General features: G+C 55.1%; 1 protein-coding gene across 6 annotated transcripts in view; it reads right to left on the bottom strand.

Annotated features, from left to right (window-relative positions):
- Window positions 1-16,545, bottom strand: part of TRPV4 (transient receptor potential cation channel subfamily V member 4) — a 52,873-nt gene that overhangs the window by 17,192 nt on the left and 19,136 nt on the right. For all 6 annotated transcript variants that reach the window (XM_055404758.2, XM_055404762.2, XM_088828266.1 and 3 more), the window contains 5 exons: window positions 10,286-10,703; window positions 7,069-7,241; window positions 2,580-2,732; window positions 1,711-1,851; window positions 806-1,104 (listed from right to left, as the gene is read on the bottom strand). In XM_055404758.2, the coding sequence (XP_055260733.1) occupies window positions 806-1,104; window positions 1,711-1,851; window positions 2,580-2,732; window positions 7,069-7,241; window positions 10,286-10,671 (1,152 nt within the window). In that variant the 5' untranslated portion in view covers window positions 10,672-10,703. The remainder of the gene's footprint in view (window positions 1-805; window positions 1,105-1,710; window positions 1,852-2,579; window positions 2,733-7,068; window positions 7,242-10,285; window positions 10,704-16,545) is intronic.

The raw sequence follows: 16,545 nt of genomic DNA, 5'->3' as shown, positions 1-16,545 counted from the left end.
AGGGTTTGGGGGTGGGGGCGTGGGCAGGGGTACTGCCACTGGGCCACTCACATGGGAGGGACTCCAGCAAACAGTAGCTCCCCAGAGAGCAGAATGGGCAAGGGAAAACATTTACTGAGCACCTGCTGGATGCTTTCCTCAAATCACCTGGTTTAATTCTTACCCTTACCATCCTGTTTGACAGATGAGCTAACAGCATGTGTGCTAAATTGCTTCAGTGGTTTCCGACTCTTTGTGACCCCATGGACTGTAGACCGCCAGGCTCCACTGTCCATGGGATTCTCCAGACAAGAATACTGGAGTGGGTTGCCATTTCCTGCTCCAGGAGATCTTTCTGACCCAGGGATTGAACTTGTGTCTCCCGAGTCTCCTGCACTGCAGATGGATTCTTTACCGCCGAGCAATCGGGGAAGCCCCCATGAGGAAACAGAGTTTCAGAGAGAAGGAGGATGTTCCCTGAGGCCACACAGAAGGTTAGGGGCTGAGCCAGAACCCCGGCCATGGAGGGCAGAGGAGTACTGCAAGGCCACAGATCTGGGGCGCAGCTCTCTGTCAGTGGCATGCCCTGGCTGGTGGGAGTGGGGCAGTGAGCATCCAGTGGGGTGGGATGAGCAGAGAGGCTCTGGGATGAAGTTGAACAGCCTTGCTGGACAGTAGGGAGCCACAGCAAGTTCTTGAGCTAGAACATCTGCACTCTGGGGGGGACAGGATGGGAGGTGAATGTGCACATTAATAACACATGCCAGCAGCAGCCTCCCCCGCGTGTGTGTGTGTGTTTGTATAGTGACCCCGGCCCCACACTCACCCCAATCTTGCCCGTCTTGGCGGCCATCATGAGGGGCGAGAGGCCGTCGTTGTTGAGCACGGCCTCCAGGTTGCTGTCGGGGAAGAGGCGGGCACACTTGAGCAGCAGTAGGTCGTACATCTTGGTGACAAACTTGGTGTTCTCGCGGGTGTTGTCGGCAATGGCCACTAGCGCGTGCAGCACCGTGTTGCCGCGGGAATCCTGGCGCCGCATGTCCGCCTTCTTGTGCGGGTTCTCTGTCAGGTAGTTGACGATGTGGGGCTGGTTGGTGCAGGCAGCCAGCGACAGGGGCAGCTCACCTGGGGGACAGGGGGTCGGGGGCGCCGGTCAGTGAGGGGCCCCACCCCGGGGAGATGCCGTGACGATGGATACAGCACCCATGGTCAATGTGAACAAGCCCTGGCCAACCACAACTGTCTGGGGGCAATGTCCCCAGGGAGATGGACGTGAATATTTGAGGTATGGCCACGCGACTTGGAGGCTGTGAGGGACTCTTTGAGGAACTTTGTCTCTGAATCCCCAATAACATGTGTCTAAGCAGGAGTGAAATTTAAAACCTTTCATGGGTCCAACTGGGCCATAGTAGTGATGCCATTTGGACCCTGCGTCTGACCATCGGTGCCAGCTTAAGTCAGACCAGAGGATGCAAGTGATAAGGTGTGTGTGGGGGGGAGGGGACAGCCCACCATAGCCCTCTGATCCCATCACGATGCCCACCGCACAGACGGGACAGCTGAGGCTCAGGCGAGCAAGGTGACACTCCACTTCTCAAAGGTGAGACCTCAGTGACCAAGACCAATGAGGCAGCCTGTGCGCTGGGCGCTGTCTGGACCTGTGGTCAGCATGGCCCTGGGTGTCTCGGGAGGTGTCAGGACTGCCAGCACACACATCAGGCCCCTCCTCACCAAAGTAGAAGTAGCCGCCCTCGTCCTTGGGCTGGAAGAAGCGGCCCCGCGCCTGGGCGTGGACGTCGGCTCCTTGGGCCACCAGCAGCTCCACGTAGTGTTTGCAGCGGCGTTCGATGGCGATATGCAGGGCGGTCTGGCCTGGGAGGGGGTGGGGGACAGTCACGGGGGGCGGGAGGGCGCACAGCCCTGACCAGGTGTGGGGGTGCTGGGGCGCAGAGGGTGGAGATCCACCCCCGGGCAGCAAGGGGACCTTCCGATGTTCCTGGACGTGGAGTCTCTGAGGCCTGAGGTCCCAGACCTGCTGCATCACACCCACAGGAGTTTAGGCTCATGGGATATCCGGCTTGGAGGACCCCAAATGTGGGGACTGCAGACTCGTAAGAGCCTTTCACGCTAGAAGAAACAACGGTATCATGGTCTCACAGGATTTGGGACGCAAAATTCACAGCCTCTGAATCTGACATTCAGGAATCCAAAATGTTGAGGTGGATTCGTGGATATCAGAATTTAGACCCAGGGAGCTGGTCCTGGTGACACCTCTGCCTTTTCGAGCTGTTGGCTCACAGGGCTATTATCGCAAAGCCTCAGAGTCTCCAAAACCAGAGCATCTCGGGTCCAGGTTTCCAGGTTCACAGCACTTTTGGCTCGTTACATGTGAGAACCTTGGAAGCTTCAATTCTGAAACTCAGAATTCAAAAGTTGGAAGGGGTAGTGATCGTTCTTCAGCCCGTTTGTTCATTCATTCGACAACTGGTTCCAGGACACACTGGCACTCGCGGCCCAGGCTGAAATGAGGTGCTGCTGGGGGTGGGGAGGGGTTGGACAAGTGAGGAGGGAGGCCCCTCCCGCCTGGCCCGGGGCCCCACCTCGGTAGTAGATGTCTCGGAAGGGCGAGTTGATGAATTCCCGCATGTTGCCCGTGCGCTCGGCGATGTCCAGAAGCACGGGGATGGTGTCGTTGCGGCCATTGCTCAGATTCAGCAGGGCCTTGGGCAGGCAGGTCTTCCCGGTGGACGGCTCTGCGGGGAGACACGCGCAACAAGAGGAGTGCTCGAGCGGAGGCCCAAACTGCTGGGCAGCGGGGGACAGGGCGCTGGGTGGGGAGCCAGACGTCCTGGCTACGTTTTCCTTTCTGAGCCTGGCCCCCATCTGCTCCCCGCCCCGGCCCCAGGGTACTGAGGAGGTCAAAGAAACTCAGAGGAGCAGAAGTTCTTTAAAACATGAGAAGCTGCAGCCTGTAGAGAGATGGCACTTACCAAAGCATATCTGGAAGGACTTTTTTTTAATACGGACCATTAAAAATATATATATATTTATTGTCTGCATTGGTTTATTTGCAGCAAGCAGGATCTAGTTTCCTGACCAAGGATTAAACCCAGGCCCCTTTCTTTGGAAGGCAAAGTCTTAACCACTGGACCACCAGGGAAGTCCCTGGAGGGGACTTTTAAAAAATCAGACTAAAGGGGGGAATGCTGGGTTAATCAAAGCCAACCGCTGCCATTTCTTCACTACAGGACTTCTCAGAGCCTTTAATCTGCTAATGAGGACTGCTGCTGCTGCTAAGTCGCTTCTATCGTGTCCGACTCTGTGCAATCCCGCAGATGGCAGCCCACCAGGCTCCGCCATCCCTGGGATTCTCCAGGCAAGAAACTGGAGGATCTAAAAACAGACCCAGGAGGCAGCCTTTGCTTGAACACAGATCCTTTACCCATGAAACGGGTGCACTAGCGCCCCTAGAGGGGAGCAGATGGAGTGCAGCGTTCCCCGAAGTTGGGGCTGTGAGCCATGATAGAGAGGAAACCATCTTAGAGGATTTGGGGGCTCCTGCAGCGGCAGCAACAATGACAGCAAAAGCCCAAGTGTGCAAGGTGTCAGCCCCTTGTCAAATATCTCCTGTGAAGTCAGTCTCCGTTCGGTACTAAGGGATTTTTAACACCTCCCCCTAACATTAATGACCCTTTGCAATTTTCTTTCCCTTGTATTAACTTTTATGGTGATGTGAGTGGATTTATATCTTTAAAAGAGAGAGTCAATGGAAAGAAAACTGGCTTTTAACCAGGCACAGGGCAACACAGCCGATGCAGGAAGGGGCCCAGGAATGGGACAGGGAATGGGAGAGGCAGGGTGGGCTGAGGGGCTCGCTCTGGAGCCAGGATCCCTGGGGCTCACATCAGGCTTTGCTCCCCATTTCTGATTTGTGTGTGACCTTTTCTCCGCTTCCATTTCCTGTCTAACTACATTGAGCCTATAAAGGGGAATCATAAGCTAATAGATAGCTGTTGATGAGCCCAGCACCAGGTAGACAGGCATGCTCAATAAGTCATACTGTTGCAGTTATTATTCTACCAGAAATGCTTTCGAGACTCTCTTTAGATACCAGGAATCAGTGGACAGAATGGGAAAAACCCACAGACTCAGACAGACCTGAATTCCAGTCCCACCACCCCTAGGAGTGAAGTTGCTCAGACAAACCTCATTCTGGCTATTTCTTGCTGCATCCCTGGTGCCCAGCCCAGTGTCAACAGCAGGTAACTATGTATTGAATAATAACAGACTTCAGCTTTCCATCTGCATAAGGTGGGGTGGGGGGAATACTGGCCGAGGCCCCTGGGGAGTCTGCTTAGACCCACGAGCCTCGAGGTGGGTCAGCCTGTTTCCTAACTGACAGGGAATTAGAAAATTAGAATTGTAGCAGCTCTCCATGCTGACCTCATCATCTTTCATTCCCCAAACCCCAACGCGGTCTGCACGTGTCCCCTTCTTAGACACTGATGTCCCTAGCCAGCCAAAACCTCTGTCACTCGTCTTCGTCCTACCTTTTCCACACACCCTCTCCCCCAGAGAGTCCCCACCAGTTTTACCTGTTTCTCCAAGCCCTCCACCACTCCCCATCTCCACTGCCAGCAACCTGGCCCAGCCAGCATCTCTCTCACATGCCCAGGGCACCTGCCTGGTTTCCTCTGGACATCCTTGAATCCACACATAGCAACTGAGTTCAGCTCTGGTCATGGTCAGCCACAGGGCCTTTGCACATGCCGCTTTTTAGCCTTCTCTCTAATCCTTCCCCCACCTGTTTTTACCTGGTTAACTCTAATTCGTTCAGACTCAGCTCAAGCGTCACCTCCTCCCAGAAGCTCTCCCAGATTTTCCTGATCAAGTCAAATCCTCCAACACAGCTTCTTTGTGGATACACAGTTACAGGTTGTAATTGTGTATTTGTTTCTGTGATTGCTTGATCGATGTTGGTCTCACCCCCGAGACTGAGAGAAACTTGAGGACAGGGTCAAGTCTGCTTTATTCATCATTTTTTGCCCCAGGCCAGCACTGCACCTGACGCTTGGTAGGTGCCCAATAAATAACCACTTGTTGAGTAAGTACACATTCAATGAAGGGGCAAGCTGTGCACTGCAAGGAATTCCAAACCACAAGGGCTCAAGTGGTTTATGTAGGATGTGGGATCACACCGTTGATTTGGACTGTAGCAGGGTACGGGGCTGCCAACCTGGGTCCTGGGATAAGGAGCCAAGAACAGGACTCAGCCAGAAATCAGACGTGGTTGCAGTCACAGGACTCCACCACCAGGTGGCAAAGTGGCTTTGCCCACTGGGGAGGCTGGAGCCAGGGGCCCTAAATAAACTGTTCAGTTGGAGGTTGTCAAACTTTTGAAGGGCTGGTTACTAACTTCCCTAAGAATCAATGAGCTCATGAACCTCTGGCTAGAAAAACATGCAGGGGTGGAGCCAGTGTTTGCGGAGCTCAAGACATGCAAATTGGGGATCCTGTTTATGAAAGTGAACACACAATTACAAATTCCAAGTTAGGTCCATGGATGTACTGGGGGCCAGAGCAAGAGAGGGTCCTGAAGCCTAAGTAGTGGGCCTCACAGTAAATCCCCCTCTACACCTGCCTTATTCTGTACAATGTCAACAACCTCCCCCAGCCAGTCTTAGAGCCCCCCACCCAGACTCACGCAGACCCACTCGCCCAAACTCAGCCTGAGCTCAGAGACCCAGTCCTGAACTCAGGAAAAACCAGAAGTCTTGGTAAGTCCAGCCTGGGGCTGCTCTGCCCACCAAAGGCAAAGCACCACGATTTCTGTTTCACGGGGGCTCCCTCCACCCCAAAGCTCCCCACTTTTGCATGGTGAACTTGTGGGGCTAGGTGGGGCCGTTTGGCCAGGGCTTATATGTGGTTGATCTCCAAATGAGATTCGCAGCATCACGGAGACCTTCTGAGAGGAGAGGGGGACCCCATCCCCCACCACAACTCTAAGCTCATGCCCCAAACAAGGCCATACCATCTGCGCCCTGGCCGGACACCATGAATGAATGCTTTTTGTAAGGCCAATAATTCTCTTCTGATGGACACAGTGATACAGCAGAGTATCATTTTGGTGTTCAGAGAATCTGGCTGGTAAAGGTATATGTGAAAAATACACTGCAGACCCGGTCAGCCTATTTAGGCACTTAATTTGCTTGAAATACCTAAAGTCTCCAAATACCTGATCTCCCTGGAGCTTCGTCAGCCCTGTTACTGTGGCCGGCCCACCTGAGACAGGCCCTCCTTCCTGGCAGGTGCCACAATTCTTGGCATTTTATATTGATTTGTGGGGTCACTTGGCCAGTTAATGACAGCTCACCTGGTACCTGGCTGACTTGGGTGGAGGGGTTCACAGGCTACCCTCCCCGATGTGCAGAGAGGCCAGGGCAGCGGAGGGAGCCAGTGCCCTGGACGAGGCTGGAGGGAGCTGTCTGGGCTACGTCCCAGGGCAGTGGTGACTGGGCTCCAGTCTACAGTGGGGAGCCAGAAAACTGAGCAGGGGCGGGGCTCAAACCTGGAGAGCTGAAGCAGGAACGACCTGTGACCCCCTCCAGAGCTCCCCCAGACAGGAGAGGGGCTTCTGGGACCCTGGCTGCCCTGTGCTCGGCACTATGGGATTCTCTGTCCGCAGAGGCCAGGGCTACACTGTGATTATTCCCCAGGGTACAGATGAGGAAACTGAGGCTCAGAGAGGCCAAGGATCCCTTAAGTGGTAGAGGTGGGATCTGAGCCCAGGTGTGTAGACTCTGGGCTTCCCTGGTGGCTTAGATGGTAAAGAAACAGCCTGTAATGTGACCTTGCTTACCTATGACACTTTTCATAAATAAAGGCTGAATGAATGAAGAAAGGCAGCCAAGGCCCAGAGAGGTTAAGTAATATGGGAAACGACACACAGGACTAGACTCCCTGTCCAGTGCTCGTCCTGGCTAGTGCAGCCCACTGACCCAAGAGAAGGCGCGGACGGGAAAGGGGGCCCCCAATGCCAGGCCTCCCCCAACCCCCAGCGGGCCCGCCTGCTATTTCTGGGTGGCTCACCCCGGAACTCCTCGTCTGTGAGGCGCTTCTTGTGGGTCAGCAAGAAGGGGAGCAGCCCATCCAGGTCAGCAGTGGAGCCCCGGGACACGATGTCAAAGAGGATAGGCCGGTTGAAGACTTTGAGGATGGGAGGCGGCTGGGGTGCGGGAGCTTTGGGACTCTGTGGCTGCTTCCTGAAGGGGGAGGAAGCGGGGTGATAGGAGGGTTCATCCCCTGCCCACCCTCACAGTCTCCAGCCTTAGAGGCCAGAGGATTGTAGGGGAGGGCAGCTGGAGCCCTAGGGAGGGGCTGGGCTGAGAGGGGAGAGACATCTGGAGACACAGAGGAATGTTTTACCCCAACACTCTACCTAGCACCTACTGTGTGCAGGGTGGAGACAGAAAGAAGCTCACAAGGTCCCCATCCATCTATCCATCCACCCATTCATACATCCAACCACCTACCCATCCACTCACCCATCCATCTATCCACCCACCCACCCACTCACCCACCCACCCATTCTTCCATCCCTCCACCCACCCACCCATCCATCCATCTGTCATTTATTAAGTGCTTAATAAGCCAGAGACTGGAAGAGACAAGGATACTAAGGACAGAAAGGAGGAACACCAGACTAAAAGATAAAGCAACTCTATCATTTATTCAAATCATTCACTGCTTGATTTATTCATTCAACAAACATTTGAGACAAATGAGGCCGTGCATGTAGATGCTTAGTTCAAGGCCCCACCACAGTCAACACTGGCAAACGTTAGCTGCTGTTCCTGTTATTATTTAGTGCTACTGGGTGTCCGGAGCCTGCATGTGTGGAAGAAACGCTGAGCTACAGAGGAAGGTGGAGAAAGATTAAGGTGGGGAGGGCTGGGGGAGGAGAAGTGACGGAGAAGGAAAGAAGGGAAAAAACAGTCAATCAGCCATTCAATAAGCATTCACTGGGCACCTACTGTGCGCCAGGTTTTGAGAGACAAAGAGCTGGCGCAGAGCTAGCCCAGGGGCACCGAGGGCAGGGTCACGTTCTCACCCATCCAGCGCCCAGCACATACAGGGGCAGGAGGAGGCTGTGAAATGAAGGCAGGACGGACAGGAGAGGAGACAGGGAGTGGAGGGGAGTGTGGAGGGGAGCAGAGGAGGTGGGGCTGAAGGGCGAGGGGTCACCGAGCTGTTCCTCTGCCCAGGCCCAGACCCTGCACCCCAGGACGGGGCCTCCAGCCACGGGGCGCCAGGTAAGGGAGAGGTGCTTCTGGACATCGGTGTTGGAGGGCACACAGGCGAGGGCAGTCCCCATTTCATTTGCTCCTGAGCTGTGACCTTTGAGCCAGAAAATGAAAAGAACACCCTCGCCCCGCCACCATCCTTACGGAGGCAGCCTTCGGGGTCTCTGCAGACCTCAGCTGCTCAGCCGTACCCGCCTCCAACTCCTCTTCAGCCCCTCCAAAGCCATCCGCCCTAGCTGTCTCAGGAAGTGGTGGGGATGAGGGTCTGAAGGAGGGGGAAAGGGAGACGAAGAGCCCACCAGCTTGCAAGGCAACCTTCCAAAGAGACCGGGCGTCAGGGCGCCTTGCTGTCCTGGGCCTGTCTCCACTTCTGCGTGGAGGTTACAAAGTTCATCCTGCAGCTTGCAGACTGTGTTCTTGGAGACCGCAAGCTTCTCCAGCCTCCACCTGGAATGTTGTTCAGTCACTCAGTCGTGACCGACTCTTCGCGACCCCATGGACTGCAGCACGGCAGGTTTCCCTGTTCTTTACCATCTCCCGGGGTTTGCTCAAACTCACATCCATTGAGTCTATGAGATCCAACCATCTCATTCTCTGTAATCCCCTTCTCCTCCTGCCCTCAATCTTTCCCAGCATCAGGAGCTTTTTCAGTGAATCCCCCGTGTGGCTGCCCTTTCTCACTCCTTAGCTTTGGGCCTAAATGCCAGCTCCTCCAGGAAGTCCACCTGGATTATATTTCCTGTATCAGCTCCCTCTCTCACCTCAGCACCTCCCCCAGAGTGAACTATTTCTTTTTTTTTTTTTTTTCAGTTCTACCAGTTTATTGCTACTAACCCATCTCCCTCCACCCTCCTCATGCATGCAGGCTCAGTCATGTAACCCCACGGACTGTAGCCCGCCTGGCTCCTCTGTCCATGGACTTTTCCAGGCAAGAATACTGGAGTGGGTTGCCATTTCCTTCTCCCAGAGTGAACTATTTCTTTTTTTTTTTGACCAAGCAGCACGCGTGGTCTTCCCCGAGCAGGATCTGAACCCATACTCCCTTCATTGGGAGCATGGAGTCTTAACCACTGGACCACCTGATAAGTCCAAAGTGAACTGTCTACTCACTTGCTTATTAAGTGTTCTGCCCTCCAAACTGAAGGTGCCCGTGACAACTACTCAGTGTCTAAGCTAAGCAGGGACAGCATCTGGCCTGGCTCATTCCTGGAGCCCCAGGGCCAACCCCTGCCCTAACCTGGCATGTGGTGGGTGGTTCAAAAACATTCACTGAACAAACCGGTGACTCAGTAAATAAACAAAGGAGACAGACAGCTCCTGACCAAGCAGGGGCTGAGAAGGTGGCTGGGCTTCATCCAAGGGCATAAATGAGTCTGTGATCAGCATGGGGGGACAGAGGAGGACCCGATGACAACAGGACATACACAGACTTCAAGACTGTCTTCCAGACACACACAGAGGCCTGAGAGGGGTTCTAGCGGGTTTTCATGCGGAGATGGCTAGACAGAGATGGCAGAAGAATAGATGGGTCGATAGGCATCCGAATGAGTGATGATGGAGGATAAACTGGCCAAGCGGACGGACAGGTGGAAAGGCGGGCAGCTGATAAGAGAGAAAGAGAGAAGGAAAGGGAAATAACGAAAGAGAGGTATGGAAACGGAATGAATGACTGATGAACAGTCTGACAGCTGACTGGCTGGATGGATAGAAACGGTGAGTAGCAGCAGAATGGATGGGTGTGTGGGGAGTAAACGGTGGACAAACGGAAAGCTGGTGCATGAGAGGATGACCAGATAGATGGAAAGGTGGGCAGACAGATACCTGAGCGAGTAGGTGATGAACAGGTGGGTGGGTGGGTGGATGGGTGGACTGGACGCGTGGACGGCTAGGAAAGACAGGGAGCTGGATGAATGAACGAGCAGACCATGGGTGGGCGGACGGATGGGCGAATGGGCGAACTCAACACAGAGGAGACACTCGGCCAGGCAGCCAGCGATACTCACTCTATGACCTTCCTCCTCCACCGCTTGTTGTCACTGGGGTGGTGACGATAGGTGCCGTAGTCAAAGAGCGAGTCCATAGGCGCCTTCTTGGGCCCGGGCACCACCGAGGACTCGTACAGGGTGGACTCCAGCAGGTCGATGGGGTTGGGCACCCCCTTGCGGAAGGCACCCTGGAACTTCATGCGCAGGTTTGGTCGCCCGTCGCCTGGGCCGGCGGAGCGACCACCATCAGCCGGCGAGGGCGACGGGGAGCCGTCCTCCCCCTCAAACAGGTTGGCCAGCGACGACAGGGGGAAGGCTTCCCCACCGGGGGGGCCACTCTCATCCCCGGGGGATTCGGCCGCCTCCCCTGGACCCCCGCGGGGGCCTTCGCCGGGATCCGCCATGCTGCCCCGGGGACCCGTCCACACAGCTCAGCCTGCAAGGGAACGGGAGGGGCGTCAGGCCAGCTCCAGGAAGCCCCCCTCCCACGTGGGCAAACAGCACTGCTGCCAGCTGTTTCAAAGCCACCCTTGTAATGACAGGGGTGCAGGGTGGCCACTCCCAGATGTGGTTGGCCGCCAGCCCCCAGCAGGAGCTGCAACAGGAGCCCCATTCAGGGACCTGGAAACTCCGCCTCGGGTCCAGCTACCCTGGACATCAGCTGGAGAAGGAAGGGCCTCAGAATCACACCAGGTCCCCAAACATAGAGCCTGGGGCTTACTCCTGGCCAACCAAACCAGCTTTGGAGCACCCACAGTAGGGTTTGAATCCAAGTTCCGGATTTAGCCACCATATGACAGGAAAGCTGCTGGTTCACAGCCTCGGTTTCCTCATCTGTGAAATGGGGACAAAGCAGAGCGTATGCAATCCAGTGGCCTGTGCTGTGCCTGCCTCACAGAAAGCACCTACTCAAACATAAGCATTGAATGAATGCTGCAGGCACACTAGGTGCTCAGGAAATACACATGAACTCATTGTGGGAGTCAGTCGCCCTCAGCTTCCCAGTGTCATCATTATGACCCCATTTCACAGAACAGGAAACTGAGGTTCTGAGGGTTTAGTTGGCTGTGCCCAAACTCTGCTCCCCAGTGCCAAGTGCTGACCCCTTCCCTCTCCTCTCTGCCTGGTGAGCTCCTGCCCACCTGTGCTCCCAACTCATGCTGCTTCTTCTGGGAAGCGCCCCCCCGCCCCCGACCATTTGTTCGTGGGATTAGTTAATTCCCGGGCTGTGAGTATCAGAGGGTAGGGAAGGCCTCTACCTTGTCCACGCTTGCATCCCCTGCACCTTGAGGGGTGCCACACGGAGACACGACCTGACGACAAAGGTATTATTTATTCTCATTTGTCAGGTGAGGAAAATGGAGCTTGAAGAGGGCAAGTCACACAGCTTGTAAGGAGAAGAGCTGGACTTGAACCCAGGTCTCCCTGGCTCCCAGGCCCAATGTTTAGCCAGGAGAAGGGCAAGGGAGGGACGCGGGCCCGCTGGCTGTCAGCCCCCTGCCCTCTGCAGCATGCCACGGGGCAGGCTGGACACCAAGGGCGAGTTTCCTGGAACTCCTCACATCCTGCCCGGGCTGCAGAGAAATGTCTGAAAAGTTCTCTTTTCTACATCTCTCCCTCCAAGCAATATTAGCAGAAGAACAAATAAAGATTGGTTCCCATCTTGTTTGTTTTGGGTTGCCAGGAGAAAAGACGAGGGCCCCTGCAAGAGGCCTCTCTTGGCGGGCACAGCAGGGCACACAGAGGGTCACAGCTCCTGCCTCGGACGGGCCCCACTCTGGGCACAAATGGGGAGGCAGAGCCTGGACTTTAGACTCTTCCAGGCCTGGGTTCTAATCCCAGCTAAGCTATTTCCGTGTAGCATGACCTTGAGAGAGAGTCTCAAGCCTCAGTCTCCTTATCTATAAAATGGGTACAATAGCAGTAACTCTCTCATACATTTGCAGGAAGAATTCAATGAGATCGGGCATGTCCAGTGTTGACCCTGGGATTAATCTGGGGGCTGTCGATGAGCACAATCAGAGAGGGAAGGAAGGGCAAGGTGCACAGGTGCTGAAATCGGTTTACCCGGTTCCCCTCTGGGCCCTGGTTAATCAGCAGCTGTGAGATCTTGGGCAAATCGCTTCCTCTCTCTGGCCCTCAGTTTCCCTACCTGTAAAACCAGGGTAAGCACACCACCTCCTAAAGCTCTTGGGAGATGCCAAGTGTCTTCAAGAATTTGAAGCACCCACTGGGTGCTGGCATCTATGAGTCAGGAGACATTAGCGCCAATCCACCTGCCAGGTGGGTAATGGAGACCCCCCTAGGGGCTGCCCCCTGAGTCTCGGCTCTCTGACGCAGGAATGGGGGTATGTTGAGGCAGGGAGGGCTGTCCACCAGGCTGCAGGCACTGAGGAGATTAGACTTCGCCAGGCACAGTCCTGCTCACCTCAGTGGAGACCCAGAGTCAGGGGAAGGGAAGGAGTGGAAGCACATACTTCTTAGTTACTGCATCCCCTCCCAGGTCCCCACGGGGTTCCAGACACCCTCCACCCAAGGTGGGGGCCAGGTGAGGCAGCCCCTCCAGCCCCCACCATGCCTGTACCCCCTCCCCTAAGAAATCTCAGCCCAGACAGCATCCAGGCTTTCTGGGGCTCCACAACAGGGGGTCTGGAGTCAGCCAGCCCCAGGTTGAAATCCCCGCTCAGTCACTCACTCACTCACTGGCAGCAGCCTTGACAAGGTAAACAGGGATCAGTGTCAGCGTATTAATTACAGTGAAGTGATAAGTATGAACTGTACCCCCATCATCACCGTGATCGTGGGGCTCTTGGGGGCCCAAGTGCTTCACATACACGCTTTCACCCGGTCCTCCCTGGAGTCCTAGACCAGTGGTTCTCAGCCGGGGACCCCTCGGCTCCCCAGGAACACTGGGCAGTATCCAGAAACATGCTTGGTTGTCACACTGTGCAGAGGAGAGAAGGCTAATGGCATCTGGTGAGTCAAGGCCAGGGGTAGCGCCGGGCACCCTACAAGGCATAGGACCGTGCCCGCCACAAGGAACTACCCAGTCGGAAAAGTCAACAGTGCTTAGGTTGAGAAATCCTGCTCTGGAGGTAGGTATTGCTGTAATTCTCCTTTCACAGATGAGGAAAACTGAGGCTCAGAGAGGTTAAGTGACTTGCCTGAGGGCACAAGCAGGTGAGTGACAGAAAAAGTGAAAGTGAAAAGTAAAAGTGTCAGTCACTCAGTCGTGTCTGACTTTGTGACCCCATGGACTGTAGCCCGCCAGGCTCCTCTGTCCATGGGATTCTCCAGGCAAGAATACTGGACTGGGTAGCCATTTACTTCTCCAAGGGAATCTTCCCGACTCAAGGACTGAACCTGGATCTCCCGCATTGCAGGGTTTCCCTGGTAACTCAGCTGGTAAAGAATCTGCCTGCAATGCAGGAGACCCTGGGTTCGATTCCTGGGTTGGGAAGTTCCCCTAGAGACGGCATAGGCTACCTACTCCAGTACTCTTGGGCTTCCCTAGTGGCTCAGATGGTAAAGAATCTGCCTGCAATGTGGGAGACCTGGGTTCGATCCCTGGGTTGGGAAGATCCCCTGGAGGAGGGCATGGCCACCCACTGCAGCATTCTCCAGTATTCTTGTCTGGAGAATCCCCATGGATAGAGGAGCCTGGAGGGCTACAGACCACGGTGTCCCAAAGAGTTGAGTAACTAAGCACAACATAGCACTCCTGCATTGCAGGCAACTTCTTTACCGTCTGAGCCACCAGGGAAGCCCTTAAGCCCTTAGTGACGAAATTAGGGCAGTCGGCTGTGGAGGCTGGGCTACCCTAACCCCTCAGTTGACAGCATGGCCTGGGGGCCAGGTGCCACACCAAACCATTAGAGTATCTTGTTCAAGGTGCTCAACGGCCCCTCGAGAGAAGGATTATCAACATCAGCCCCTGCTAACCTCTCTGAGCCTCAGATTCCCTGCATACAAAAAGAGGGTTGCAAAACAGCTTCTACCCTAATGGGCAGGTCAGGTGTCTCTTGGGCCCCTAATAAGCACCTGACAAATGTTTTTTGTTTTTTGTCTATTTTCTGGCCATGCTGTGCAGCATGCAGGATCTTAGTTCCCTGACCAGGGATCGAACCTCTGCCCGCTGCAGTGGAAGCACCCAGTTAAGCATCTTAACCAGGGAGGTCCCTTGACAAATACTTGAATCATCATCGCCATTATGATACAATCCCAGCATACCCACCCTCCCCAGACACATACACGGGGTGGTCCTACAGCCGGGCATTCACAGTCCTTATTAACATTCACCAAGTTCTCCCGGCCTCTCCCTCAGTTAATCTGCCGGGGCCTGGTGAGCAAAGTTGCAATGCTCCCATTTCACAGCTGAGAAAACTGGGGCCTCTGAGATGATACCACACTGAGTGAGTGACCTTGAAGAAGTGGGCTCTGGACTCCCTCCACACCGCCCAACCCAAGTGTGTACAGACACCAGCGTGCACGTACACGCCTGTTCACACGCAGACACACACAGCCTGCTCTGTGGCAATCCCCTCCCCAAACACTGCCCTTTTCTCTGTGGTTGGGGATCGCGTTCACTCCCTGTTCTCATTTGCCCTGTAGGCTGTTATTACACATTCCAAATCCGTGCCAGACTTAGGGGGAAGGAGGGGTGCCCGCGGGAAGGGAGGCTGAGAGTCCTCCTGGCTCTCCTCTGCGTGTAAATATCACGTATGTTTCCTGCTCGCTTCCCCCTGTGCTCATATGCACGTGTGTGCCTGCTGTGAGCCCCTGGGAATGCCTGAGAAGGGGGCAGTGCCCAGCTGGCACCAGGAGCCTATTGGGGGCTCAGTGAAGGACATTTACGTCGAGTGTGGACGTCCCCACATGCTGTGTGACCACTGCATTCGTTTAACGTGGCGGATTTCAAACGTTTTTAAGCATCCAAACCCTACACACACACACACACACACACACACACACACACAGGCTCCCCAGGTGTCTCAGATGGAGACCTGGATTCAATCCCTGGGTTGCGAAGATCCCTTGGAGAAAGAATGGCAACCCACTCCAGCATCCTTGCCTGGGAAATACCATGGACAGAGGAGTTTGGTGGGCTACCGTCCATGGGGTCACAAAGAGTTGAACACAACTGAGACACTAACTCACACACCCACATCATAATATTTACTGGGCTGCTGTCTATGGGGTCGCACAGACTTGGACATGACTGACATGACTTAGCAGCAACAGCAGCAGCAGTCCACACACAGATAGTAATTGTGGCAGGATGGATGGGTCTGAATCCCAGGGCCCAAAGAACAGGACTGGAAGTCATTCACCCATGTATTTTCTCAACATATGTTTCCTGAGCATCTATCGTGTGCCAGGTCTTGGGGACAGAGACGTGAGCAAGACAAAGAACTCCTGAGAAAACAGAGCAAACAGCCAGACAGAGCAAGATGCGGAGGCATGTCTGGGGATGAGAGCTGGTTAGACAGGAAGGGCTTGGGAGCAGTGAGTTCACAGGAGCAGGGCGAGGAGATTCAGGGCTGAGCCAGGGTCCCCCAGGTCTTCCTCTCTGCCCGGATCAGACCCCAAGCTCTCCAGAAACATGGCTGGAGGTCACGCATTCAGCTCTGATGGCCCTGGGGACTCAGTCAGGGCAGTTAAACCCACGCTCCCTGGCCCGAGGAGGGGGCACCTGGTGGGAGCTGGTGGGTCTGGGAAAGAACATGCATGCTGACGTCAGACGGATCGGGGTTGATGCACAGACCCTACTGCTCATTAACCAGGTGAGCCTGAGCAAGTCACTTGGCCTCTCTGAGCCTCGCAGGCCTCACCTGCCCCTGGGGGACTTAACTGGGTCATCGCGAGGATTATAGGAATTGAGTCAATCACCTGGCACAGAGTAAGCCCTCAGCAAACAGCAAACCGCAAGACCGCATGAACAGCAGGTGCCTGCTCCCTGACAATCCTGGGTTCAGCAGCGGTGGGCTGGAGGTCTCTGGCTCCATACCTCGCATCCTTCTTCTGGCAGAAGAAGGGGCCCACCCTCGCCGTTACCCCAGGGCTTTGCCTGATCTCATGGAAACCCTGGCACGTCCTTGTCAAATCCCGTCCTCCTGATTACGTGAGTGAGGAAAGCTGCTTAGATCTGGAGGCAAGTTCAGGCGTGCAGGGGCTGCTCCACCCCAGGGGGAGGAATTCCAGGGAGCTGAGACCGATGCACGCCAACAGGCATCTGCTGAGTGCCAACTGTGTGCGGGGCACCGGGCAAGCAGAGAAGA

Source organism: Moschus berezovskii, chromosome 19 (assembly GCF_049115385.1).
Source record: "Moschus berezovskii isolate FMDL1 chromosome 19, NW_MosBer_1.0, whole genome shotgun sequence".
Lineage (NCBI taxonomy): Eukaryota > Metazoa > Chordata > Mammalia > Artiodactyla > Moschidae > Moschus > Moschus berezovskii.
This window is presented reverse-complemented; position numbering and strand designations above follow the sequence as displayed.